This window comes from Lepidochelys kempii, chromosome 7, assembly GCF_965140265.1.
Source record: "Lepidochelys kempii isolate rLepKem1 chromosome 7, rLepKem1.hap2, whole genome shotgun sequence".
NCBI classification, from domain to species: Eukaryota; Metazoa; Chordata; order Testudines; family Cheloniidae; genus Lepidochelys; species Lepidochelys kempii.
This window is the reverse complement of record NC_133262.1, coordinates 27,275,802-27,303,162: the sequence shown is the minus strand read 5'-3', so window position 1 is coordinate 27,303,162 and position 27,361 is coordinate 27,275,802. Positions and strand designations below refer to the sequence as shown.

General features: G+C 41.5%; 1 protein-coding gene across 8 annotated transcripts in view; it reads left to right on the top strand.

Annotated features, from left to right (window-relative positions):
• CACNA2D3 (calcium voltage-gated channel auxiliary subunit alpha2delta 3) overlaps nt 1-27,361 on the top strand; it is a 735,544-nt gene that overhangs the window by 658,743 nt on the left and 49,440 nt on the right. For 7 of the 8 annotated variants that reach the window (XR_012159822.1, XM_073351526.1, XM_073351527.1 and 4 more), the window contains 4 exons: nt 1,958-2,019; nt 3,430-3,474; nt 11,870-11,932; nt 14,847-14,917. Coding sequence is in view for 7 of the 8 variants with exons in the window: in XM_073351526.1 (XP_073207627.1) it covers nt 1,958-2,019; nt 3,430-3,474; nt 11,870-11,932; nt 14,847-14,917 (241 nt within the window). In the remaining variant the exon portion in view is untranslated. The remainder of the gene's footprint in view (nt 1-1,957; nt 2,020-3,429; nt 3,475-11,869; nt 11,933-14,846; nt 14,918-27,361) is intronic. The other variant, XM_073351529.1, reaches the window with a different exon arrangement.

Genomic DNA, 27,361 nt, shown 5'->3' with positions numbered 1-27,361 from the left:
CAGATTATTTTATGCCCTAAGACCAATCAAATATACTTGAAAAAGATTTTTGAGACAATACATTTTTTCTGGGTTATCCACAGACCTTTAGCCTTTCAGAACTTCATAATGAAATATTTGAGCCCCAAGCTACTTTATATTTATATCTGCATTCTTTTAGGAAAGGCAGCATTGTCATCTAATGGTTAGAGCAAGCATCTTGGAGTCAGAAGACCTATGTTCTATTCTGAATTCTGCCACTGACTGTGTGAATTCTTTCATTCATCTTACTTGTCTCATTTTTCCCATCAGTAAAATGATGATATTCTTAACTACTTTTGTGAAGTGCTTTGAGATCCTTTGATGAAAGGTGCTCTTTAATAACTGTTAAATAGGCTATTAAATTTATTACTAAATATAAAGGACTCAGGGCCAGATTTTCAGAGGTATTTAGGCACCTAAAGATGTATTTTTATGCCTAATGGAACATTGTAGGGGTGCTGATCTCCCTGAGAGCACCATGGAGTATTGCATGTGATGCACAGCAGGGACAAAACTTTTTCTACACCAATACAATATGAAAATGTTCCTCTGTTATTAATTTTACATCCCATTGTAGCAGTATATTTTGAGTTCCATATCACATACATTTTTATATTTGGTAATATAGTATGAAATGTGCTCATGATTTCATCTTCAGCGTATTTGTGAAAACAAATACCAACTGCCAGTCTGAATAAGATATTATGGAAGAATGGAAATATGATTAAAAGCAGTCCATAACATAGGTCTTAGAGAAAGATTGAATGAATGAAGTCTCCTTAGAGTTTCCAAAACAATTTGGATTTTGGTGGGAGTTTTTTCGATAATGAATGACAATGAAGTTGCTGGAATCCTTGTCTGGTCACCAAAGCTCCAAGAACTGCAGCTCCTATGGAGGACCTGCAGGAAGATCTGTACAGGGAAATTTTATATTGGATTTGAGGATAGACCATGCCCAGTGAGGTGCTGGTTTGTTCTTGTGTTGGTCCTTGTGCTTCGGCCAGATTAGCATAAAGGAGCCATAGGGAAGACCCCACTAGTAGAAAGGAGTGCTCTAGGATGGAGCAGAAGGGGCCAGATATCAGGGCAGATCTGCCTCCCTGCAATGGCCAACAGGAGCAATTGAAGTAGCCATGCAACATAAGGCATCCCTAAATCTTTGTCTTGTAATTCCTGCCATTTTCTTCAAAATCGTAACTTTTAAAAAATGAAGATATTAATAATATGTTTCCAAAAGCATATAAGCTTTTAATTATAATGTTTTAGTAAACCATTTTTAAAATTGTTCATAATGTGTTACCATTGGTAACCTCATCAGGAGTCTTAAAACTCTTTAACCAACAATATTTTAAATTAGACACACTCATTCATTTTACCTCATTCCTTTTACTTCACCTTGGGCTTACTTTCACAAAATTGACACAAATATCTGAAGGTCAAATATCTATAGATGGCCTTTCTGCCATCTTTCACTCATTTTGGACAACTTAAGACTTCAGCCCACAGTGGGGTTCCGCTGTAGTGCAGAATTCCACAGCAGCTAAATTTTACTTATTGTCCTGGCCTGTCAGTAGTAATAGTTATGTTTTTTCCAGCATGCATCAGAGTTGGATTATTGAGATATTGGACCAGTCTAGAAAAAAAGAATTGCCATAGCTTTGGTGCTCACTTTGCAGTTCCTTTATTTTAACTGTAAAGGACATACAATTTTAATAACTCCTGATTTATGAGTTCCTACTATATTGTGTCCTCAGTATCTTGATTTCTTAAGCAAAAGATAAATCTGGTTTAATGTGTGACCATGACGATCTCTTAAATTTAACCACTGGGATATTTTTTTTCCAAGTAGGTTTCACCAGTATATCCCCCCATGAATCTTTTGAAATAACCATGTAAAATATTTTAATACCTTGGTTTTATTTATAATTTCTACCAGCTGTAGGTATCCAGATGAAACTTGAATTTTTCCAGCGGAAGTTTTGGACTGCCAGTAGACAGGTATGTTCCAATTAGATGCTACTTATGCAAATGAGACCATAGCAACTCTTTTCCTGTACCGGTGATGATGTTCTATATATGTTTAGCCAAGTCAGTTCTAGATTTCCTATGAATGTTTGTAAGCTATTCTAATTTACTTTTCAATTCATTATAACACAAAAGTGTGATCATGAGGCTAAACACATGGGACTGATCCAACACTCATTGTCATGAATGGAGAGGCTCCCCAAATCCAGTCTCCCAAGTATAACCTACAGATCCATGAACAGTTATCCTAAGGGTACATTGCATTAAAAAATGCAACAATGACATGAAAAATATGAATGACCTTGTCAATATTCAAGTATCTTTTGGGTTGATCAGTGCATTTTGATAACAGTAAGAATAAATATACTTAATACAAACCTGATTTCACTCAAAATTTTTGTATATGGTTTCAAATGACCTTTTTTTTCCCTCGTTTCTTCCAGTGCATTGCTATTACTAGGGACAAGACTGTGCTGTCCCATCATGCCTATGCAGGGAATTAAGGCAGGGGTAGGGCATGTAACCATGGGTTACAGTTCAACCTGGGGAGCAGCCTCCATGGGGCTGCTACTCCCATTCCACTGCAGGTAGGCAAGAAATGGATGGAGCTTTGAGTCCACTGTCCCTAAAATGGACCAGCTAGCACAGTTGGTGCAGGGGGAGAAGTAAACTGTGTCAGGTAAAGGGCTGGCATAGATAAAGTTCCTCCTGGAGGAAAGGGGAAAACAAGGACCAGATTGTGTGACTGAGTCACAATTTGGCTCCTGGTCTCTCTTGCGTGGCACAGTTATGTCCCTTTTTCAGGGTTTATGGTATATCTGCTATCTAGCTTTAAGCGACCTGACGTAATGATCTAGCGACTAACTGTATTCAGTGAATCATTTTTGGCTAGTTTGTTTTTAATAAATAATAAAATGTGTATTTATTTAACAAAATAATCTCTTCCAGTTTTAAAAGGATCAAGAGTTTACATGGCCGATTTGAGAATACATTGAGATTGTACTATTTCTGAGAATAATCATCTCTAAAGTATTCTGTGAAATATTGGCTCACACAATACCCCTACTGAAGTCCCAGTGGAGCCTTGCCTATCATTTTAAGGCCTTGTAAGGCCCTGTATCATTATAGATAGGCAGCAAAGATTGGAATAAGCAAATGAAATTGGCACAGCATGAATTAACCCCCTTGATGCAGATGCTGTCACAACAGGAATGCGGAATTAATGTAATATAGTCCTACTTTTGTGGTCTTTTCTAGATTAACTACTGTTCTTGATTAAATTTTTACTTATCGTTTTTAAAATATCAGTTCAGACAACCACCAGAATAAATTTTTTTAAAAAAAATTGGTGTAAAATATATATCCTATTGGTGTCCCCTGCAGTGTCCATCTCTTGATGGAAGATGTTCTATAAGCTGTGATGATGAAGTAAGTATTTTATAGACTTTTTCTCATTTTATATCTCCATTTAGTTTTTAGTATGGCAACTTCATCTGAGGTAAGGCAGTGCACTTTCTGAAGTCAGTTTGGAAATGGTAAAAAGCTGTTCAGGAATACTATTATACCCATGTACTGTTCATCTTAAAATACAGACACGTCCCTGATACATACCATAGAATAAGAAGTTAATGTACCTTTCATTAAAGGAACATTTTTACATAATAAATAACTATTCCTTATTATGTGAAGATTACCCACTTGATAATATTTTTACATATTAAAACTGGAAATTATAATTGGAAAGATTCATTAAGCACAAAGCTACATTGGAACTGTTGCCCTGTTAGAACTGTTTGTCTGTTAGACATAAAATTTCTTGGATTATGTTATGTTTTGTATATCACCAATCTCAGTCATTGTGCTTGTCACAGGGTGGCTGGCCCCTTTAGGAGGGAGCAGGGCAAGTGAACCTGTGACGGGTCTGCTGACCCCAATTAGGTTTAAAATAGGATATCTGGGACTAGAGAGAGAAAACCAGGGAGAGGGAGTGCTAAAGTGTGGGAAGAAGCAGCAGGAAGTTCCCTGGGACAGGGAGGCAGTGGAAACCTGCTAGGGAAAGAATGGCCTCCAAAGAGAAGCCCTTGAGTAGTGGTGCTCAGTGAACAGAACATGGAAGATATCTCTCCGTCCTTCCTGCAGGAAATGGGGGGAAAATCCTTGGGAGCTGTAGCCCAGGGTGGGCTGAGTTTTTGTTACCTTTTGCCAAAGTTTGAAAAAAAAAAAAAAACTTCTGGAAAGAGACTCTGCATGTGGCAGTGGGTCATCTGTGAGCTGGGGAGGTCGTCAGTTCATTACAGCACTGTATAAATAATTAACAATAATAGTTAAAGTAAGTATTCCGCAGTATTTCCTGTGGTATAAAATTAAGTTGGGGCTTCACTGGGAACAGTCAATTCAAACCTCATTCCCCTCCCAATAAGAGTGTAAGTTATCCAAAAAGGGTCATCAGGTGTGTTTTAACAGTGTTTGGAAACATGTGCAAGTATTAAGATGGACATTCAATTCAGGCTTGTGGAAAAAAAATATTTTCATTTTGTACTAGACTTTTCTTTAAATTAACTTACAAACAGTTTACGATGTCTGACAATAATTCTGGCAAGCCAATTTCTGGGATTCTACCCCGCATTCCCAACATAGTTTGACATTCAGAGCATTTTGAACAGACGTTTTATTGAAAAAACACAGCCGAGACCCAGGTAGAGTGATACCACTTTTTAAATGTGTGACAGTTCCACAGGGGATTGAAAACACACAAAACATTCTGGAAACAGAATTTAAAATTCCAACATTATAAGAATGGAGCATGGCAACTTCTTCAACATATCAAATTAGTAACTCATTACAGCAAACTACAATGCATTTCCAAGAACTAAATAGTAGAGCTGACTGGAAAACGACAATTCAATTTCATGGCAGCTGTCATGGTTTCTGCATTTAGTTTTGTTCTGCATTGGATTGAAACCAAAACCTTTGGAATGTTTTTGCAAAAATGGAATTGTGTTGAAAAATCTATTTTCAGATTAAAACCTGAGCTTTTCAATGCAGGAGGGTGTGTGTCTTGGTGAGTAGGGCACTGACCTGGGATGTGGGAGTCCCAGCATCAAGTGTCTGATTCAGAAAGTTTTTTATCCCACTCTGAAGCAGGCAGAGGAGGGATGAACCTGGGTCTCCAACATTCCAGGGCAGCACTCTAACCACCAGGTTGTAGAGTATAAGGGAGTCTCTCTCCCATCCTCCACCTTTACACTTGACAACTTCGTTGGAGCCACTATGTCTCTGTAAAACCTTTTAACATTGAGTAGACAACATATTTTGATGAAATTTCATTTTGTTGAAAATGTTCCAACTAGCTCCATTAAATAGTGAATTCACTAGATGATAGAGGCTTAAGAGGCAGCACTAAAGAAAAATAAGTATTAGCAGTCAGCCAAATCTCTGAAGTTAATCTGTGTTCCCCATCCATTAAATAGCTGCTAATACAAGCAGTCTCCACTATTACTCTAGCAGTCAACTGTGGAAAGGCCAGTGATTATCCTGTGCCCTGGCAATGTGGATGGTCTCTAATGTGCCTTTTCTGTCTCTCTCTTTAGAGGCCTATGTCTCCTTCCTTTGAAGCTTGCATCCTCTTTTTTTAATTTTTTAACCTTTGAAAAAAGGTTCTTCTTTTCAACTGCCAATTTAAAAATACACCCTCTCCCCAGAATCCTTGATTTCATGCTAAGGCAGCCATTTCCATCCTCTTTTATACCTCCGTTTCCATGCCGTCATTTACATTTCAGTCCATTTTAATTAGGGCTCAGTGAGCTCACAGCCTCTTCCCCTAAAATGTGATCAGGCTCCCAATACAAAACATAAGCTCTGTAGAATTGTTAATTTCACGTTCCCAGTCTTGCTCCACTAAAGTTAGTTTTGTGCCTGCCTGCTGTGGACTTAATGGACAAACTTTACCTTGGATCCCCTCCAACAACCTTTAAAATACTTGTATCAATGGGTTCCCAGTTATATCCAACCAGGTTGCTGAGCTGAGTATAACCTCAGGCAATCTGGGTAGGGTTAGAGTGCTATATGAAATCTCCTTACCATTTAGCTCAAGGCGTCAGCCAGTGGAATATCCAGATGGGTGGAGGTGATTCCCTGCCTTGTGGCTGTCCTAGTGATTGAATAGTAATGGTACATATTTTCTTATATAAACAGCTGTGATGATATGTGACTTTTTTTGTCAAATCAAGCCTTTTAATAAATCACAAAATATGCCATCAGTTGCTATACTGGAGAAGGGAAGCAGATTTGTAAAAAAACAAACAAACAAACTTTTCCCTTCTTACATCCTATCAAATTTCAAAAGTCACAATCTCTCTCAATGGCCCTTACTGTCCTGCTCTCAACGGCAAGCAGACATCTGGTAAATGGTTTACTTACTGGTGAGCAGCAGCTAAAACCCAACTAATAGGGGAGACCTTGTCTGTCATCCAGTTGCACAGTGGGCATAAGCTGAACAAGTTGGTGAGTTTTGAACCTTGCTTTAATGGCACTGAATAGTGATGACATGCCACTCATGCAGTTAAACAGAAATTTCAGTTTCTTTGAGGGGGGACTATGAATTTGTTAATCGGTTATTTTCACAAGTGTGTTGAGGTGGGATGTGTTTTAATTCATATTACGTTCCATGATTGTTAATATAATTGTACACTGGAGCTATGCAAAATACTCAGACCTTGAACCCACTCCAGAGTAATCTAGTTTTAGGTGCAAGGTCAGTTGCATTCTCAGAACTCAGCCCACGTTCTTGCCAAGTTTATTCTGGATGTCATGCCTGCTCCTTTTTACAAGCCCAAGGACTGTCTGCATATGGAATGTTCCCCTTGAAGTCTGCAGTTCATTGAACTTGAGCCTTCAAGCAAACCTGAAGTGTATGGTTCACACTTGGTTATTGTTGTGAATCAAATCCTACAGGGCTCACATGAGCCTACTGTGTCTGAATAATATTATCTCCTGAACTAATCTCATAATTAAGAATTTCATGCTTATGCGCTGGACGAGTAAATCCCTCCAACTGTCCTTTGCGAATGCTTTTTTTTAATTTAAATAATCTTTCCTGGGTTTCTTGCTATATGGAGAAGGCTATTTTTATTTATGGCAAGTGAAAGACGAGTGAATGCACTCCTGCATGTGGTGCATTATCCCCCATGGAATATTTGGATGAGCCCAAGAAATGAACAACATAAACCCTCTCACCACATAGATCCATTTCCCTATCTCCAGTAGTGTTGTTAGCACACAGGAAGAATGGGCTAGTGGTTAGGGCATTAGCCTGTGCCTCAGGAGACCTGGGTCTAATTCCCTGTTCCTCCACAGACTTTCTGTGTGACCTTGCACAAGACAGTTAGGTCCAGACACACAAAGGTGCTTAGGCACATAAATCCCACTTGACACACACATTTGAGGGATTGGTAAATAATGAAGAGGACAGAGTGATACAGACACTGATACAGAGTGATTTGACTCTCTTGATAAACTGGGTGCAAGCAAACAATATGTGTTTTAATATAACTAAATGTAAATACATACATCTAGGAACAAAGAATGTAGGCCATACTTACCAGCTGGGGGACTCTATCCTGGGAACCAAAGACACTGAAAAGATGTGGGGGTCTTGGTGGATAAGTAGCTGAACACCTAATCCTAGGGAGTACTCCACTAATGCAATCCTGGGATGCATACACAGGGAAACCTTGAGTATCGGCAGAGAGGTTATTTTAACTCTCTATTGTGGGCGCTGGTGCAACTCGGGCTGGAATCCGGTGCCCAGTCCTGGTACCCGTAATACAAGAAGGATGCTGATAAGTCAGCGAGGGTTCATAGAAGAGCCATGAGAATGATTAGAGGATTAGAGAACATTGCTTACAATGATAGACTAAGAGAGCTCAATTTATTTAACAAAGGGAAGATTAAGGATGACTTTATTAGTGGAACATGAGGAACAAATTACGTGTGGAACAAATATTTAATAATAGGCTCTTCAGTCTAGCAGGGAAAGGTATAACACAATCGACTAGCTGGAAATTTAAGCTAGACAAATTCAGACTAGCAATAAGACGTACATCTTTAATGGGGAGAGTAATTAATCTTTGGAAAAATTTACCAAGGGTTATGGTGGATTCTCCATCATGTGACCATTTTTAAATCCAGATTGGATATTTTTCTAATAGATTTGTTCTAGGAATTATTTTGGGGAAATGCTATGGCCTGTTATACAGGAAGTCAGACTAGATCACAGTGGTCCTTTCTCACCTATGAATCAGGCCACTCATCACCTTCTAAAACCTGAACAATGCTAACAAGTGGCTATGGCTAAGAGAAACAAGATATCGCTTCTCATTCTGGAATCCAGGCATTTTGTTCCCTTCTGCAGGTTGCTTGACTGAGAAAGAATAGCGAATGAAGCCAGACTTTGTCTTGTTCCGTGTGACTGTTTTTATTTATTTCTGAGCTTTGGACAACCACTGTCTGTGCAACTGTTTGTGTGGCTGCTAAAAACTACAGTTGATCCGGCCACCCCATTGAGATGGGTGGGTGGCATTTGATCCGTATATAGCAGCAAAATGAGGACATGTGTGGATGGATTTTAAGTAGAAGGCCACAACTTTTATTAAGTTAAACACAAGGGAGGGGAGCTACCTACCCATCAGCAATACTCCCCTATACCAGGCATTTAAGTGGTTCCAGTGGGGGGGGGGGTTACAGGGCTCCTATCATATAACCCATAACTCAGGATAGACGCTCCTCAACCTACCCCAAGAATCAGTTTGCTGTGAGTCTTACCACTCCACCTCCTGTGTGGAGGAAGAGGAGGCAGAAGGGTGGGGACTCAGCCCACAAGGGCACAAGGCCTCACCCTATCCCATGAGCCCAGGGCCCATCAACAAAATCCCAGGTCTTTTACCTCTGAGAACTGTTCATTTTATCCTTTTAACCAGCCACAGAGGCATTAGCGACTAGCTAGGTCACTCCTCCCCGCAGTGACAGTGCCTGGTATCACAGCTCCTGTCCCATCCCATTCCCTCACATTCCATAGCCATATGTAAGTACCTCCATGTGACAAAGGTACATCATCATCCCTGAAAAATTAAGGCCTATTGTAACAGGCGACCTTATGCAGTACCACCAACCCCCTTGTTTCCACAGGTATCCTGGTGACATCCCAATTCACTTTCTACCTAGCCTTGTCCACTTTGGGTGGGTTTGGAGCACCTCACCAACCCGCCTTGCAAGCACTAGTGATCATATTAACCCAACCTCCAGCCATGATTGCCTAATCGAGCCAACAACCCTCTGGATTCTATCCCTGAAATCAACTCCCATGCAGCCCCTGAGATCATTTTCCTTGAGGTGAATAACCAGAACATGAGGCAGGACCACGTTGTTTGTCAATGACCTGATGCCTCTGCAGGCCTCTTTTGCTGAAACACTGGATGCAAATGGTGTCAGCCCTGAAACCCGGCTGGGATCTATCTGCTGTCCTGGCTGCTTTTGTGTGGGTCCAATGCTTTGTAGATTGTCTGCAAGTCCAAATATTGAGTATGATTGGGATACCCACTGTCTTCCTCTGCATTCTGACTGCTTCTACTGCTGCATCAGTGAGTAACACTGCTGCAATGGAGCCACAAGAGGCTCAACATGGCTTGTGTTCCAGGTTAAATCCCTGGAGCTGGGAGATGCAGGCCAATCAGCAACTCTGCACCCTAACTGGCCAATGGGTAGCAAAGATTCCAAGCAGGGGAAGAGCTACCCAATGTCCTTCATCAAGTGTCTCCTTCTCTTGCTGTTGGGGCTGTCCCACTTCACCACCAGCCTAATCAACTTCCCCCACCTGTTGAGGTGCGTGGGTGGCCTGTTGATTCACCCCTGTATGCATCAGGGCTGAATGTGCATCCTCTGTGCTGCTACCCTCCCTTGATGGTTGCGCCAGCAAAGAGTAGCTTTATGGTGGAATTTTTGAAAGTATTCCATGTTGGCTTAACTTAGCTTCCAGTAAAGTTAATAGGAGTCTCATCCTTTTACTCGCACTTGCAACCATCCACAAGTTGCAGCAACTTAACAACTCCCTACCTGCCAAACGAGCCATCAGCTAGACTTGCAGCGTCTGCCAGGCTGGATTCCCATCCTAATTGTGGGTGAATAGGGTGGGGCTTCTGAAACAGAGCTGCAAGAGGCTCTACATGAGCTCCAGCTCCAGTGTCAAAGGAAACGCCCAGTATCTGTGTTGTGGATGAGCAAAACTGGTTGGAGTGATAAGCTCACCAAACTTTTGCCCATTTGTTAAAAACAAACTGGAAACAGACATTTCTGCAAAGTTGAGTTTTCGGGGTGGGGGTTCACTGCCAGTATTTAACCAGAATCTGAAGTATCAAAATTCAACCTGAAAGACTGCATAACATTGTCACAATATTTCCAGCCTGGACCAGAAGAGTAAATATTAGAAATCTTTTCGTATTTCCAGTCCAATACAGAAGGCTAAAGCGATTTAGATAACCTTTAAACATGTGTCTAAGCATTCGCTTATCTGAACTGAACCTCCAAACATAGTGAGTGAGCATGTATTATTACTCAGTGAACTTTATCTTCCTGGTTGTCAAGGGCAAGGGCTGCTTCTTCTGTAGTAATTTAACAACTCTCAACCAAAAGCCAAGATATGAATCAATGGTCACAGCATACATGTTGTGAAGAAGACTATGGGCCTGATCATGTAGTTCTTACCCAGGCAAAACTCCCACTGAAGATAGGACTCCAGGATCAGACTCTGTATTAATTTCCAAATTGTAGGAACATTGTCTTGGGTTGCTGTTGTGCAACACAGGGTACCTTTTATTCATGGCTGCATCCGGCCTATTTATGGTAAGAAGAGAAGACTTTGGAATAAGAGCTAATCCATGAAATGTACTGTGTTGGGAGCGATCCTGAACTTTTTAATGTAAATTTCACAATGTGTAAGGAACAATATTTTGCTGAGTTAGGCCTAGAGTAAAGATATGTTACAAATATAATGTTGGGGCAGGTATCTGAAGTAATAATAAAGAGGAACTAAGTTATACCAAGGTTTGAGCTAAACCTTGAATTTAAATTCTGCAGAGCAGTAATTAAAACTTAGCCTGTAGCAAATCATTCACTTGAGGTTAAAATAATGTGGGGGAAGCACTGATTTGAGTTTACCTTGCTTTATGTAATTTATAAGTATGACCTACCTAAAGCTAACATTCCTACCCCTGATTCCAGGTCCCAATTAAAAACACAGTTTGAAAACCTTTAGGAGACCTATGGGGCCTCTTTTACAGAAGGCTTTACCCCCTCTCATTCTATGAACAAATTAAAAAATATTACCTGGTCCCCTGTTGGTCCTCCAAGCTGACACTGTGTTTTCATTAATACATCATTAGGGTAATGACATTGTGCTGATGTTGCTCTCTAAATAGAGCATAAGCCATGAGTAGCACCAGGCCTGTATGCCTTTGCATTCTTTGTTACAGGGAAATATTTTTAAAAATGCATTATTAAAATGTTGAATTTTTTTAAAAAATATTTTTGGTTCTGTTCGATAACCCCTTGGTTTGGGGCATTTGTGCATGAAGTAATCACTTAAGATACCTTAATCATTGCTCTCAGTTGCGAAGTTGGTTCACTTATAATTTATTTGAGCATTTACAATTATATAAGGGCCAAATGTTTATCTGTTTAGAGGACACGTGGGATTGAAATACATTACTTAATGAAATCAGTGACATACTTTAAAAACAAGACTTGAAATTGTGGCTTTATTATTTTGTAGGCAATTAACTGCTACCTCATAGATAATAATGGATTTATTTTAGTATCTGAAGACTACAGACAGGTAAGTGGCAGGCTTTTTTTAACCAGTCCCATATCAGATATTAGAAAATGTTTAGTTTGTTTGATTCTGTTTATTAAACATGGTCTTCAGTGTTGAAGCATTAAGACAATGATCCACATTTAAGGAATAAGTAGCATGAGATTAAAAAGATCCCTCCCTCAAAGAATGTAATTTGCCTCTCAGAGGGCCTCAAAGAATTTCTAGCTCACAGTGGGGTGGGTCTGCTCTAAACTCATAAATTATAGAACTCTTTGCTACAGAGGTATCTGTTCCCCTTTAAGAATTTTTACCTTGAGGAAGAGGGTTCCATGTGGAGTTTTTACCTCATTCAGTTGTGATCTGAAATTCCCATATTTCTGGCTAGATCTCAGCTGAATTAAGTTTGATATGATTAGGTAGGTTTACTGGGATGTAGAACCTTAAATTCTTTCAGAGACATCTTCCCTCACCCTGACCCTTGCTCCCACGAAAAAGAATCATATTTTGTCTGACCAGACTGGTCACTTTCACCAGTGCAATTCAATAGTGGGCAGCAGTGAAACTGACAAGAATCATGTTAATTCAGTCAGCAGCTTCCAGCACCCTTGGCGCCATACCAACCTCTTTATGATGACTGCCTCAGAGTCGGAGACCCCAGGGCTTCCACACTCCTGTGCCAGCAGGCTCTCCAAGCTGTGTGAAGCCAGCTGGCCTAGCAGTCTGGAAGCCCTGGGGCCCCCAAGTCTGAAGCAGTCCACATGGTGGGGCTGCCAAAGAGCTGGGACCCTGGAAGCCCTGGGGTCCCAACTCTGGGACAATCATTCAGGAGGGCTGCCAAGGAGCCAGGCAGGTGAGATGGCAGGAAATTAGCTAGGTTTCCTTGTGAAACCTGCCTGGCAGGCAGATTTTGAAACCTGCCTGTGTTATATTAGGTTCATCAAAGTCAACAAGTTTCTGTGAAATTTTTCACTTGTGACGGATCAATGTTTTCCGGTGGAAAAATGTTTGGTTGAAAACCTTCCAACCAGCTCAGTTTCAAAGCCTACTCTGACTGCATCACAAGCAGGCAGTCTCATGGCAGTATCAAGGGCACAGAGGCAGAAATTGACTTTGACCCTCCCCAACAAAGGAGGCAATACCATCTCCAACTGCCCAGCTCTGAAGGCAGTGCCGCCGCCAGCAGCAGTGCAGAGCTAAGGGTAGCAGTACCGCAACCCCCCTACAATAATCTTGCAAACCCCACCTCAAACTCCTTTTGGGTCAGGACCCCTACAATTACAACACTGTGAAATTTCAGATTTAAATAGCTGAAATCATGAAATTTACGATTTTTAAAATCCTATGACCGTGAAATTGACCAAAATGGACCCTGAATATAGTAGGGCCCTGGCAATAAGACTCTGTCTTTCCATACTCCTTTGCCACACACCACACAAAGCTATCTCCTTTGTGCGTGAGGAGGAGGGGCACTATCAGTTACCCTAATATCTGGGATTCTCCTTCTCTGCTGCTATTTGGAGGACTCCTGCTTCAGAAGTAACTAGAGCAGCTCTAAGAGCCCTGCCCTACACCTGGACAATCCATTTCTTTACTTGATCTAAACTGAGCAGTTCAAATGTTCTCAAAAACCCACAAACTGTGTAAAGGTTACTGATTTCTGAGGAGAAGCTAATGTTTAAAACTGTAAAAAGAGTGTTTTGAGTGAGAGCTGTCCTTTAAATGCCTGAATACAACTGACTCATGACTTGATAAATCAGATTTGCTATCTAATATTATACCAGCCTTTCCTGGTCTGGGCTCATTTGACGCTGTCTGATTTCCTGTCTTGCAATTAGGATAATTCTTCTTCATCATTAATCAACCAGTGCTATTGAAATTGGTGCATTTAGTCACATAAAATAAAAATGTTCGCCTTGCCCCTAGCAGGCTTTACACATTCATGTGTTTTGAAAAATGTCCCAGGTTTCCCCTCAGTGAAAAAGGCAATACTTGCTCTTTAGACAGAGGAATGCCCCTTGGCTAGGTCTGTAACTTCTGTCTGCAAACTCCCAGGTGTATAGTTGAGGTCAAGTAAGTTACTTGTAATGAAAACTAGGGTTTAGTTATTCATGCCCTTTCCTCCCGCTTCCCCTAAATTCTGGGATTTTCCCCTTTAAAACAGTGCAAAGATCATGTCCAATTGTTCTGTGAATTGAGGTCCTGAATTAAAAATGCCATCCCTACACTGGAAAAAGACACTGTCCTGCACATGCATGATTCTTTACAGCTCCATTTGCCTAGCTGTCAGGACCAGGCCTAATGGATAATGGGGTTTCTTCCAGATTGTATATCAAATTCATAACAGGAATGTTTGTTTTCTCATCAGAAATTTGTCTTCATTATTCCATATCTTTTCATTTACTGAACAAAGGCAAAATGGATCATTCATCGAGATGAGTGGTTTTAAGCAGGAAATGACTCTAAATGGGGTGAAAATTTATAGGATTGGTGAAATGTAATGTTCCAGCTCCATAAACAGGTCATGCAGGAATTATAAACAATGCTTTTTTATGACCATTTAGGAAATCCTTTCAAAACCAGTTTATATCTTTATGGAGTAGCATTTTAATCACAAGGGTTTGTGATCAGATTAGTTGCATTTTCTTTACAAGCTTGAGATTTGGGTGGTTTTTATTTCTGACATTAGATGTTATGCAATGTACCTCAATCTATTGTATAAACTCACCCATCTGCTCAAGGGTTTACTCTGTAATCCCCATAACTTGTCATGACTGTTAAGTCCTTTTCAATTTTTATGTAGCAGTAGTCCTGAAAATCTATCTATGTAACTGTCAGCTCCACTCTTGTCAGGTCCTAGGATATGCCAGTTTAAATTGTATCCACTCTTTTTTTGCATTTATCTCCACTTCTGGTCATGTATGTTCTTCCCCCTCAGACTGGGAACTTTTTTGGTGAGATCGAGGGGGCTGTGATGAACAAATTGTTAACAATGGGCTCCTTTAAAAGGTAAGAATTTTACAACCTTCTCTCCCTTAAAAAAAGGTTTGTATAAATAAAGTAAAATAAAACCAAGGTCAAATAAAACAAGCCCAAAGTTGACTGAGTGGCTGGATTCTGCTTGTGCTCATGTTCCAGGTGATCTTCGTAATTTGATGCCACATACATGGACTGTTACAAGTCTTGGAGACTTGGGTTACAATGAGTTTCCTGTTAACACAGTATAGCTTATTGGAGTATGATACTGAAATAAGAATCTGAGTCCAATCCTGTTCCCATTGACTTCAATGGCCGCAGAATTGGGCCCTATATACTGCAGAGCAGCTTAAAAAGATTTTTAAAGCAAGTCACAGAGGAAATAGAAAACAATGACAGGTTTCAGAGGAACAGCCGTGTTAGTCTGTATTCGCAAAAAGAAAAGGAGTACTTGTGGCACCTTAGAGACTAACCAATTTATTTGAGCATGAGCTTTCGTGAGCTACAGCTCACTTCATCAGATGTTTACCGTGGAAACTGCACCAGACTTTATATACACACAGAAATCATGAAACAATACCTCCTCCCACCCCACTGTCCTGCTGGTAATAGCTTATCTAAAGTGATCAACAGGTGGGCCATTTCCAGCACAAATCCAGGTTTTCTCACCCTCCACCCCCCCACACAAATTCACTCTCCTGCTGGTGCTAGCCCATCCAAAGTGACAACTCTTTACATAATCAAGTCGGGCTATTTCCTGCATAGATCAAGGTTTTCTCACATCCCCCCCACCCCCATACACACACAAACTCACTCTCCTGCTGGTAATAGCTCATCTAAACTGACCATTCTCCAGGTTTAAATCCAAGTTAAACCAGAACATCTGGGGGGGGGGGGGGGGTAGGAAAAAACAAGAGGAAACAGGCTACCTTGCATAATGACTTAGCCACTCCCAGTCTCTATTTAAGCCTAAATTAATAGTATCCAATTTGCAAATGAATTCCAATTCAGCAGTTTCTCGCTGGAGTCTGGATTTGAAGTTTTTTTGTTTTAAGATAGCGACCTTCATGTCTGTGATTGCGTGACCAGAGAGATTGAAGTGTTCTCCGACTGGTTTATGAATGTTATAATTCTTGACATCTGATTTGTGTCCATTTATTCTTTTACGTAGAGACTGTCCAGTTTGACCAATGTACATGGCAGAGGGGCATTGCTGGCACATGATGGCATAGATCACATTGGTGGATGTGCAGGTGAACGAGCCTCTGATAGTGTGGCTGATGTTATTAGGCCCTGTGATGGTGTCCCCTGAATAGATATGTGGGCACAATTGGCAACGGGCTTTGTTGCAAGGATAAGTTCCTGGGTTAGTGGTTCTGTTGTGTGGTATGTGGTTGTTGGTGAGTATTTGCTTCAGGTTGCGGGGCTGTCTGTAGGCAAGGACTGGCCTGTCTCCCAAGACTTGTGAGAGTGTTGGGTCATCCTTTAGGATAGGTTGTAGATCCTTAATAATGCGTTGGAGGGGTTTTAGTTGGGGGCTGAAGGTGACGGCTAGTGGCGTTCTGTTATTTTCTTTGTTAGGCCTGTCCTGTAGTAGGTAACTTCTGGGAACTCTTCTGGCTCTATCAATCTGTTTCTTTACTTCTGCAGGTGGGTATTGTAGTTGTAAGAAAGCTTGACAGAGATCTTGTAGGTGTTTGTCTCTGTCTGAGGGGTTGGAGCAAATGCGGTTGTATCGCAGAGCTTGGCTGTAGACGATGGATCGTGTGGTGTGGTCAGGGTGAAAGCTGGAGGCATGCAGGTAGGAATAGCGGTCAGTAGGTTTACGGTATAGGGTGGTGTTTATGTGGCCATTGTTTATTAGCACTGTAGTGTCCAGGAAGTGGATCTCTTGTGTGGACTGGACCAGGCTGAGGTTGGTGGTGGGATGGAAATTGTTGAAATCATGGTGGAATTCCTCAAGGGCTTCTTTTCCATGGGTCCAGATGATGAAGATGTCATCACAGACATGAAGGTCGCTATCTTAAAACAAAAAAACTTCAAATCCAGACTCCAGCGAGAAACTGCTGAATTGGAATTCATTTGCAAATTGGATACTATTAATTTAGGCTTAAATAGAGACTGGGAGTGGCTAAGTCATTATGCAAGGTAGCCTGTTTCCTCTTGTTTTTTCCTACCCCCCCCCCCAGATGTTCTGGTTTAACTTGGATTTAAACCTGGAGAATGGTCAGTTTAGATGAGCTATTACCAGCAGGAGAGTGAGTTTGTGTGTGTATGGGGGTGGGGGGGATGTGAGAAAACCTTGATCTATGCAGGAAATAGCCCGACTTGATTATGTAAAGAGTTGTCACTTTGGATGGGCTAGCACCAGCAGGAGAGTGAATTTGTGTGGGGGGGTGGAGGGTGAGAAAACCTGGATTTGTGCTGGAAATGGCCCACCTGTTGATCACTTTAGATAAGCTATTACCAGCAGGACAGTGGGGTGGGAGGAGGTATTGTTTCATGATTTCTGTGTGTATATAAAGTCTGGTGCAGTTTCCACGGTAAACATCTGATGAAGTGAGCTGTAGCTCACGAAAGCTCATGCTCAAATAAATTGGTTAGTCTCTAAGGTGCCACAAGTACTCCTTTTCTTTTTGCGAATACAGACTAACACGGCTGTTCCTCTGAAACCTGTCATTATGCAAGGCACTGCATTTAGCCGTATGGAGTGGAAATCTATCAACTGCATGAAGAAACTTGTACAGATACAGACAGACATCATCTTCCTTTCCAAATGCAAACAGATGGACATCGTACCAAAAGGACTGAAGGTCAAAAATCCATTACAATCTACATACCACACAGACTATGCTGACAGCTTGTGCCTCACGCTCTCAAAGAAACTGCGGAATCACCTGATCAAGATCCTCTACAGCAAACAGGGAAAGATTAAGAATGAGCTCTCAAAAATGGATACTCTCATAAAGAACCAACCTTCCACACAAACTTCCTCGTGGCTGGATTTTACTAAAACTAGACAAGCCATTTACAACGCACACTTTGCTTCTCTACAAAAAAAAAAAAAAAAAAAAAAAAAAAAGACACTAAACTTTCTAAACTACTACATGCTACAAGGGGCCACAGCAATGGTTCCCTCACCCCACCTAGCAATATTGTTAACCTATCCAACTATACTCTCAGCCCAGCAGAAGCAGCTGTTCTATCTCGGGGCCTCTCCTTCTGCCCCTCCACCCCCACGAACATGATACAGTTCTGTGGTGACCTAGAATCCTATTTTCGACGTCTCCGTCTCAAGGAATATTTCCAAAATACCTCTGAACAACATACTAATCCACAGAGGTCTCCCTGCCAACACTACAGAAAGAGGGATTCTAGATGGACTCCTCCTGAAGGTCGAAACAGCAGACTGGACTTCTACATAGAGTGCTTCCGCCGACGTGCACGGGCTGAAATTGTGGAAAAGCAGCATCACTTGCCCCATAACCTCAGCCATGCGGAACGCAATGCCATCCACAGCCTCAGAAACAACTCTGACATCATAATCAAAAAGGCTGACAAAGGAGGTGCTGTTGTCATCATGAATAGGTCGGAATATGAACAAGAGGCTGCTCGGCAGCTCTCCAACACGAGTTTCTACAAGCCATTACCCTATGATCCCACTGAGAGTTACCAAAAGCAACTACAGCATTTGCTCAAGAAACTTCCTGAAAAAGCACAAGATCAAATCCGCACAGACACACCCCTGGAACCCCGACCTGGGATATTCTATCTACTACCCAAGATCCATAAACCTGGAAATCCTGGGCGCCCCATCATCTCAGGCACTGGCACCCTGACAGCAGGATTGTCTGGCTATGTAGACTCCCTCCTCAGGCCCTACGCTACCAGCACTCCCAGCTACCTTCGAGACACCACTGACTTCCTGAGGAAACTTCAATCCATCGGTGATCTTCCTGATAACACCATCCTGGCTACTATGGATGTAGAAGCCCTCTACACCAACATTCCACACAAAGATGGACTACAAGCCGTCAAGAACACTATCCCCGATAATGTCACGGCTAACCTGGTGGCTGAACTTTGTGACTTTGTCCTTACCCATAACTATTTCACATTTGGGGACAATGTATACCTTCAGATCAGCGGCACTGCTATGGGTACCCGCATGGCCCCACAGTATGCCAACATTTTTATGGCTGATTTAGAACAACGCTTCCTCAGCTCTCGTCCCCTAAAGCCCCTACTCTACTTGCGCTATATTGATGACATCTTCATCATCTGGACCCATGGAAAAGAAGCCCTTGAGGAATTCCACCATGATTTCAACAATTTCCATCCCACCACCAACCTCAGCCTGGTCCAGTCCACACAAGAGATCCACTTCCTGGACACTACAGTGCTAATAAACAATGGCCACATAAACACCACCCTATACCGTAAACCTACTGACCGCTATTCCTACCTGCATGCCTCCAGCTTTCACCCTGACCACACCACACGATCCATCGTCTACAGCCAAGCTCTGCGATACAACCGCATTTGCTCCAACCCCTCAGACAGAGACAAACACCTACAAGATCTCTGTCAAGCTTTCTTACAACTACAATACCCACCTGCAGAAGTAAAGAAACAGATTGATAGAGCCAGAAGAGTTCCCAGAAGTTACCTACTACAGGACAGGCCTAACAAAGAAAATAACAGAACGCCACTAGCCGTCACCTTCAGCCCCCAACTAAAACCCCTCCAACGCATTATTAAGGATCTACAACCTATCCTAAAGGATGACCCAACACTCTCACAAGTCTTGGGAGACAGGCCAGTCCTTGCCTACAGACAGCCCCGCAACCTGAAGCAAATACTCACCAACAACCACATACCACACAACAGAACCACTAACCCAGGAACTTATCCTTGCAACAAAGCCCGTTGCCAATTGTGCCCACATATCTATTCAGGGGACACCATCACAGGGCCTAATAACATCAGCCACACTATCAGAGGCTCGTTCACCTGCACATCCACCAATGTGATCTATGCCATCATGTGCCAGCAATGCCCCTCTGCCATGTACATTGGTCAAACTGGACAGTCTCTACGTAAAAGAATAAATGGACACAAATCAGATGTCAAGAATTATAACATTCATAAACCAGTCGGAGAACACTTCAATCTCTCTGGTCACGCAATCACAGACATGAAGGTCGCTATCTTAAAACAAAAAAACTTCAAATCCAGACTCCAGCGAGAAACTGCTGAATTGGAATTCATTTGCAAATTGGATACTATTAATTTAGGCTTAAATAGAGACTGGGAGTGGCTAAGTCATTATGCAAGGTAGCCTGTTTCCTCTTGTTTTTTCCTACCCCCCCCCCCCCCCCAGATGTTCTGGTTTAACTTGGATTTAAACCTGGAGAATGGTCAGTTTAGATGAGCTATTACCAGCAGGAGAGTGAGTTTGTGTGTGTATGGGGGTGGGGGGGATGTGAGAAAACCTTGATCTATGCAGGAAATAGCCCGACTTGATTATGTAAAGAGTTGTCACTTTGGATGGGTTAGCACCAGCAGGAGAGTGAATTTGTGTGGGGGGGTGGAGGGTGAGAAAACCTGGATTTGTGCTGGAAATGGCCCACCTGTTGATCACTTTAGATAAGCTATTACCAGCAGGACAGTGGGGTGGGAGGAGGTATTGTTTCATGATTTCTGTGTGTATATAAAGTCTGGTGCAGTTTCCACGGTAAACATCTGATGAAGTGAGCTGTAGCTCACGAAAGCTCATGCTCAAATAAATTGGTTAGTCTCTAAGGTGCCACAAGTACTCCTTTTCTTTTTATAGAAAACAATGTAACCTATATAATCCTGGAGATTCTCCTCTTTAGAAAAGACAAACCAGAAAAGTCCAAAGTGTCCCAGAGATAAAAGGGAAGGAATTACTTCTCATTGATATATTTTCACTCACATTTACTATCTCAGCCTCGCAAAATTGTCATGAAAATTGACCAGGCCAGGCAAAAATCTACTTGCTGGGCCTTACCAACATCATAATGAAAAACAAATGAATTTTTTTATGTGCCCATCAAAATAAATTACTCACTTCAGGGAAGTGGGCAAGTAGAATTTTGCAAGGATATGTTAACCTTATCTCCCAACTCAGTACTAGATTCTGCCTGGTTTTTACACAGCTCTAAATAGCCTCCATCCCTTCACCGTTGTATGCCCCATATAAGAGCTGTGAAGAACTGTAGTGCTTGCATTTACCCACCCTTCTGCTGTATTGTTACTGCTGTTGTACTCAAGCTAGCTTTGATTTTAAAGCTAAGTCACACCTCCTGATTGTAGTGTAGTCATATCCTTAGAGGCCGTATGCTTCCTGTGCTCCTGTTGGGCTGTACAGTGGTTCATCACACACAATAAAGAGCTCTCCCAAAATGAGAAGATCTAGCACTCAGTGAATAGTCCCAAATCCTAGTTTTCTGATGGTGGCAACCTTAATTCTGCTGGCAAAGGAACTGTTATTTGTTTACTGTTACATTTTTAATAGTTATTATGAAATGAAGTGAACTAATTCCTATTTACTAAATGGGTTCTGGGATGGAAGGGCAAGAAGCAAGCCATTTTATTTAATCCAAGCTAAAAATCGGCATTAAATGCAAAGGATAATGCTTTGCCTCCAATCTTTGCTTTTTTCCTATCCGGCAGAATATTGGCATTTTAAATAGTTGTTCAACCAAAAATTCAGTGGGGCTGAGCTCCATGACTAACATAAATGAAGTGAAGGATCCATCTCATGTGCAGCAATAGCCAACTTGGAATGGCTAATCGGTTCATGTTTAGCTATGAGGCAGCTAGAAAGAATGAAGCCAACATCGAATCCACTAACTGAGAGTGACTGAACCACACACTGAAAGCAAAATTTAAACACAGTGAGTGGATTATTTAAACAGAATTAGCTGGTCGTTGCCAGTGAATTTAAAAAATGGGTTAGAATCAAACTGGTATAATTGCACTAAATGAGCCACCTGCTCTTTCTGTGGTACAGCAGATAGCCCAGTGCAACAGAAAGTAAAGTCACTTTCGTCTGAGGTATACAAGGCTTTTAAAAAGAATCCTCCCACCAACATGGAATGGGAACCTTTCCTGGGTTTGTAATGAACATTAATCAGACGTGTTCCTTGTTTAAAGGTTATTGTTTTCTTTTTACTTTACCTTAATGTATTTATTTATTTTTATTTCAAATCAGGGGAAAAAAGCATGTAAGGGTTTGGAGGGGATCTCTGCATTCTGGGCATTGATGCTGCGTGAGCACAACAGAGCAGTTGCCATAAATATTATGTACATCATATTTCCTATTATTATGGTTATTATGGAGATCAGATTAGAGAGCAGGCTCTAATCGGTCTCTATATTCTTTGAAGTTTTTCTCTGATGATTTCCAGAGCTATCCTTTATTCCAGTTTGCTGCCTATATGTTGTCTACTTTCCAGCAGATGTGTGTGCTATAAAAAGTGTCACCTGAGCTGTTTGTGCTCCTCAGTGGCTTAGCTGGCAAAGTGTAGGCTTCCATGATACCTGGACCAACACCATAAAACACAAAAGGCATTTATTGACACACCCTGAGAAATGGGAGTCCTAAAGTTCCTCTTGAACCTAGCTATCCCAAGTGGCAATACAAAGAGATTCCACTACATCACAGATTCATGCTAATTATCACACAAACTAAGGGCCCGATCCTGCAAAGGGATCAGATGACCTCTTGTGATATTCTGAGTTCCCTCAACTTCTATTGGATAAGAGAGCACTCAGTACTTCTCACAATCAGGCTGGAAGCATTGGGCAAAAGGGGGTTGTTTCCATAAGTCCACATTTGTTTTCATCATGTACCTGGGTATTCACAAATCCATCCATATATTGGCTGTTTGTATTTTAATGTGAAACTTCAAGTAGAACTAAAAAGTCTTTTTCTTAGACTGAGTAGTGCACTTTTGTTGATCTTCTTAGTTTGAACTTTATGTTCAGGAAAATATATAGTCTTTTTCTTAGCAAATTACCTCTGTAGTCACATGGCCTGTTGACTGTTAAGTCCTTAGTTATCAAATCATTGTCTACTGTACGTTCTGTATAATGCACACAGTCCGGTATTAAAATGTCATTTAAATGCATTACCAATTAAATTAAGATGTACATATGGAAGGAACTGAATTGATATAAACCAAAAAGCTGCAGCTTTTATAGGTACTGAAACTTATCATGAAAAACTTTTTCTCAATTAAAAAGATTTGCTACAAGAACCAATATACTTTAGCTTTTTGCAAGAGTCACACCACACAGTTCATGGGAATAGTGTGAAATGCTATTTGTTTTCTGAAAGAAAAGTATATAATGTGGAAAAGCCTACAAAATCAGAGATCTATGAATAAATATGTTTATAAAAGGGATGAACTGAGTAAAAATGGAAGAGAAAGCCGAAGGTCTAGTCTACCAAAAAGTCCCCCCAAAATTCTTCAGTAGGATCTAAAAATGAGTACATTTTAAAGGCAAATATGACACAATATCCTCTCCTCTTGACAGTTCTGTTTCCATCAGGCATTCTCCTGGCCCCTGCAGAAGGACCTCTACTTTGGTATTTAATCATGTTCTCAGAACATAAGACCAAACTGGTGGACACCTGGATTCCAGCTTTCCCAGATGCTAAGGCTCACTAACAATTTCTTGTTGCTCTGAAGGCTGCTCTTACTGCTCGCCTTCCCCTGCTTCTTTCATTTATCTTTCTTTATGTGCTTCCTAGTGAATAATGCATGCTCTCTGTGCTTTTAAAGTACGGTACATTCCAAACCTCTTACCGTTTTCTCTCTCTCTCTCTCTCACTCACACACACGCATGCATGCACACACATTCTATCTTTTGATTGGCTTATAAATTAAGTTTAGTGAAAGTTCGCCAAATCTTAGAAATGTTTTGCTTCTTGGTTATAATCCTCACTATCCTATGAAATTCCGAAAGCTTTGAAAAGCTACATGCAAAACTGCAAAGCATTTTTGAAGCCAAATACTGGAAAAAGAATAACTTAGTGGGTCACGCCACTCCCTTTCAGACATAACAGCCTTCTAAAGAAGCATGTTCACCTGTGTACCATGGGACATTTTAACATGTAAGCTCCTTGACTGAGACATGACTTTTAATTAAATGTGCTGGGAATATTTTAAAAGATAAATGTTATATTTGCAAGTCTTGTTTTCTTTAATTTAGTGCTTAGCTTCCTACTGGATGGACTGATTTATTTATTTGGTGGTATTCAAAACCATTTAAAAATGCAATGACCTTTTTATCCGCAATTTGTTTATGAAATGTGCACTTTGGAGGAGACTACTGCTGAGAGTGAAGGGGCAGTCAAGAGGGGCTTAATGTAGCTGTATTCACCTGTACAAATTTGAACATTATTTCGCTGGTCCAGAGGAAAACAGTCCCTATTTCTGATGTATTTAATTGCTGTAGTCCCCAGGGCCTGTTTCTACTCCCACTGAAGAAGTCAATGAAAATCTTGCATTGACTTTGAGCAGGATCAGACCCAACATATACCCCAAAAGTATGTCATAAAATATGACAAAATTAATGCACTCAGGTGCAGGGTTGTGGGAGGGGAGGGTTGTTGCTGTTTTTGGTTTGGGGTTTTGGGGGGGTTATTTGCATTTTGGGGTTTTTTTTGGTTAACAAAAATGCCCTGCACAATAGGCCTCATTTGTAACCTGCACACAATCTCTAGGCATTAAAGATAGATCAGTCTCCCCATCTTACCTAATGACGTTGCCAGAAAGAGGAGCCCTGTTCTGACTGTTTAAATTTGCCAGCTGTATTTCTTGACCGGTGCTCTTGTCACTTTTTCATGGCTCTGTGGTATGCTCTTGGCCCATCCGACATCTAAGATTCAAGGGCTCATAACTGAATTTGGGTTTAGACTTTAGGTCTGAGTGAATTTTACTACCACTTTCATACAGTGTATTAAGATATACAGGAATATCTTTACCCAACTGTAAGGCCCCAACCATGTGTGCTGTGTAAAAGGGTCCTTGTTCTGCATGCTAGAAATAAACGTCGAGTTGTAGCTTTATAAATGTTATGCTTTGCAGTATCTTGGCAATTAGAAGCAGTTAAAAACTAGTTCAGCTCTTCTCCTAAGCACAGCCAAAGACATGCGCTGACAAGTTATTTTTGTCAAAGGCATAATTTATTTTTATTTTTTTAACTGAATTTAGTAGTGATGAAAGGTGCTGGATTGACAGCCCTGGAGACTATAATAATCTGTTTGTCTATCCTTACACTGTTCAGCCAGTGACCTACAGGGCCACCTCTAAGCCTGAGAGGCTAGTTCACTCTCCATGCTCATTAAATCTTGCCCTTCTGCTGAGAATTCAAGCAAGGATGCCAACTGTGTTTGAGGAGGTGGACATCTGTCCATTAGAACTGGACTGAGACCCATCAATTCATTTCACACCGGCCACTATTCAGTCACTGCCTAACTGGGTGGGATTTCAACTCACAGCCTAGAGGTTATATTTCATGTCCCCTACCGGTCACCTGAGTCACCCAGTCCCCTAACGGTAAAAATTTCACAACATTTACTTGCAATGTACTGTGCATGTTTCATCACATAGCTGAAAAATAGTTTGTTGTAAAATACCATAGTATTGTCCGCTGACACTTGGGAATCTTAGTAGGCAGTACATGCATTCGTTATGGGATCATGATTAGGTGGTATTAAAAGGAGCACTGGAGATGAATCTAACAGTTGCTCACAGGCACATATATTAAGCTAAGATGACTCAGGGTCAGAATTTTTTGGTTTGCTGAATTTTGGAAGAAGATTGTGTTAATTACTCACTTTGGCACAGGGCTACTCCCATTGACAATTTCCCTGCTTCCCTTTGTGTGCATTTCCTCCTTTCTTATAGAATTGCAGCTTGCATAAGTTACAAGACAGAATCATATAAAGCTTGTTATTCATATAAATTACATATATGCCATAATATCTTTAATTGGTGAGAAAATTACTATTTTTATTCAGTTGCATGTCTTTGCTAGTATATTTGTAAATAAGAATGTTTGACATTGATAGGTAGAAAGTAAAACACATGCTGAAGATCTAGCTGAAAGTAATACATAAGTTAGTATAACCTGTGCTGCTGGTTGTGATGGGGTGTATAAACCCTGCACTAGGACTGAAGGGGTTAAAGGATAGATCTGGGCCCAGACAACCCCGCCCAGAGCATGCTCCAGATGGAACTTAAAAGGAAGCCAGACCACTCAGAAAGGGAAAGACAAGGCAGGGAGAAAGATATGCCTTGGGAGCGCCTAAGAAGGGATGCTGCAGCAGCTCTTCTAGGAAAAGGGGAGCCTATCTGGTGGGCCTAGACAGACTAAAGGTGCAGTTTATACCTTTTCTTCAGCATCTGTTGTTATAGATGGAAAAGCATGGACTATAGAATGGGGGGTAGGAAGTGGCCCAGATAGGGCAACTGTAAGGCGCCCTTGGTAACCCTCGCAGAGCCCTGGGTCGAGCCCAGTAGAGGGGAGAGCCCGGGCTCTCCTACCAACCACCCTCTGCACTAAGGAGGAACTCACCCCCTAATCACTGGGTGATGCTTCCATCAAGTGACAACATCCCAACTTGGTGGAGAATGTAAGCATTCACGCTGGGTCTGCTGTAAGACTTTGAGAAGAAGAACTGGAAGGGAAGAAAAAGAGGGGAGAGAGAGAGAGAATGAGAAGAAAAATGGATTTCGACAAATTTTTGAAGTGGCTGATGGTCAGCCAACAGCAGCAGAACCAGGTTTTCCAACATATGACTGCCCAACAACAGCAATAACAGCTTATCCAGGAGCAGGCGACAACAGCAGGAACAGCAACAAGCCTGCTTCAACAGGTGATGGCCATTTTACAACCTCCCGGAGCAAACGCAAACATGGCGACTGGTACCTTGAGCCCCACCACAATTACGAACCTCCTGTAAGACTCACAAAAACGGGGCCAGAAGATGACTCCAAAGCTTTCTCAGTCACTTTCAAGAGGGTCATCACAGCAGCTTGATGGCCATCCAAATACAGGACTGTTTTGCTGGCACCATATCTTACTGGACTTACTCAAGCTATGTACTGGAACTTTGATGCCATGGAAGCCCAAGATTATGCTAAGGTCAAGGGGCCATCTTGGACACCTTCCGTATCATGGCAGAAACCCACCAATAGTGCTTATGTTGGGAAAGATGTCCCCTGGGGACCCAGTTATGAGCAGTGACCAAGAGGCTTAAGGAATACTCTTGGCAGTGGCTCCAGCCCAACAGATGGACAGGAGGACAGGTGGCCAAACAAGTGGTGCTGGAACAATTTAGCAGCTGCAGACCTGACAGTGGTGCCACTCAAAACCAAAGATGCTCACCCCAGCTGACCAGTGACAGCAGACCTTCTGGCCTGCTGAGGGGGCAAC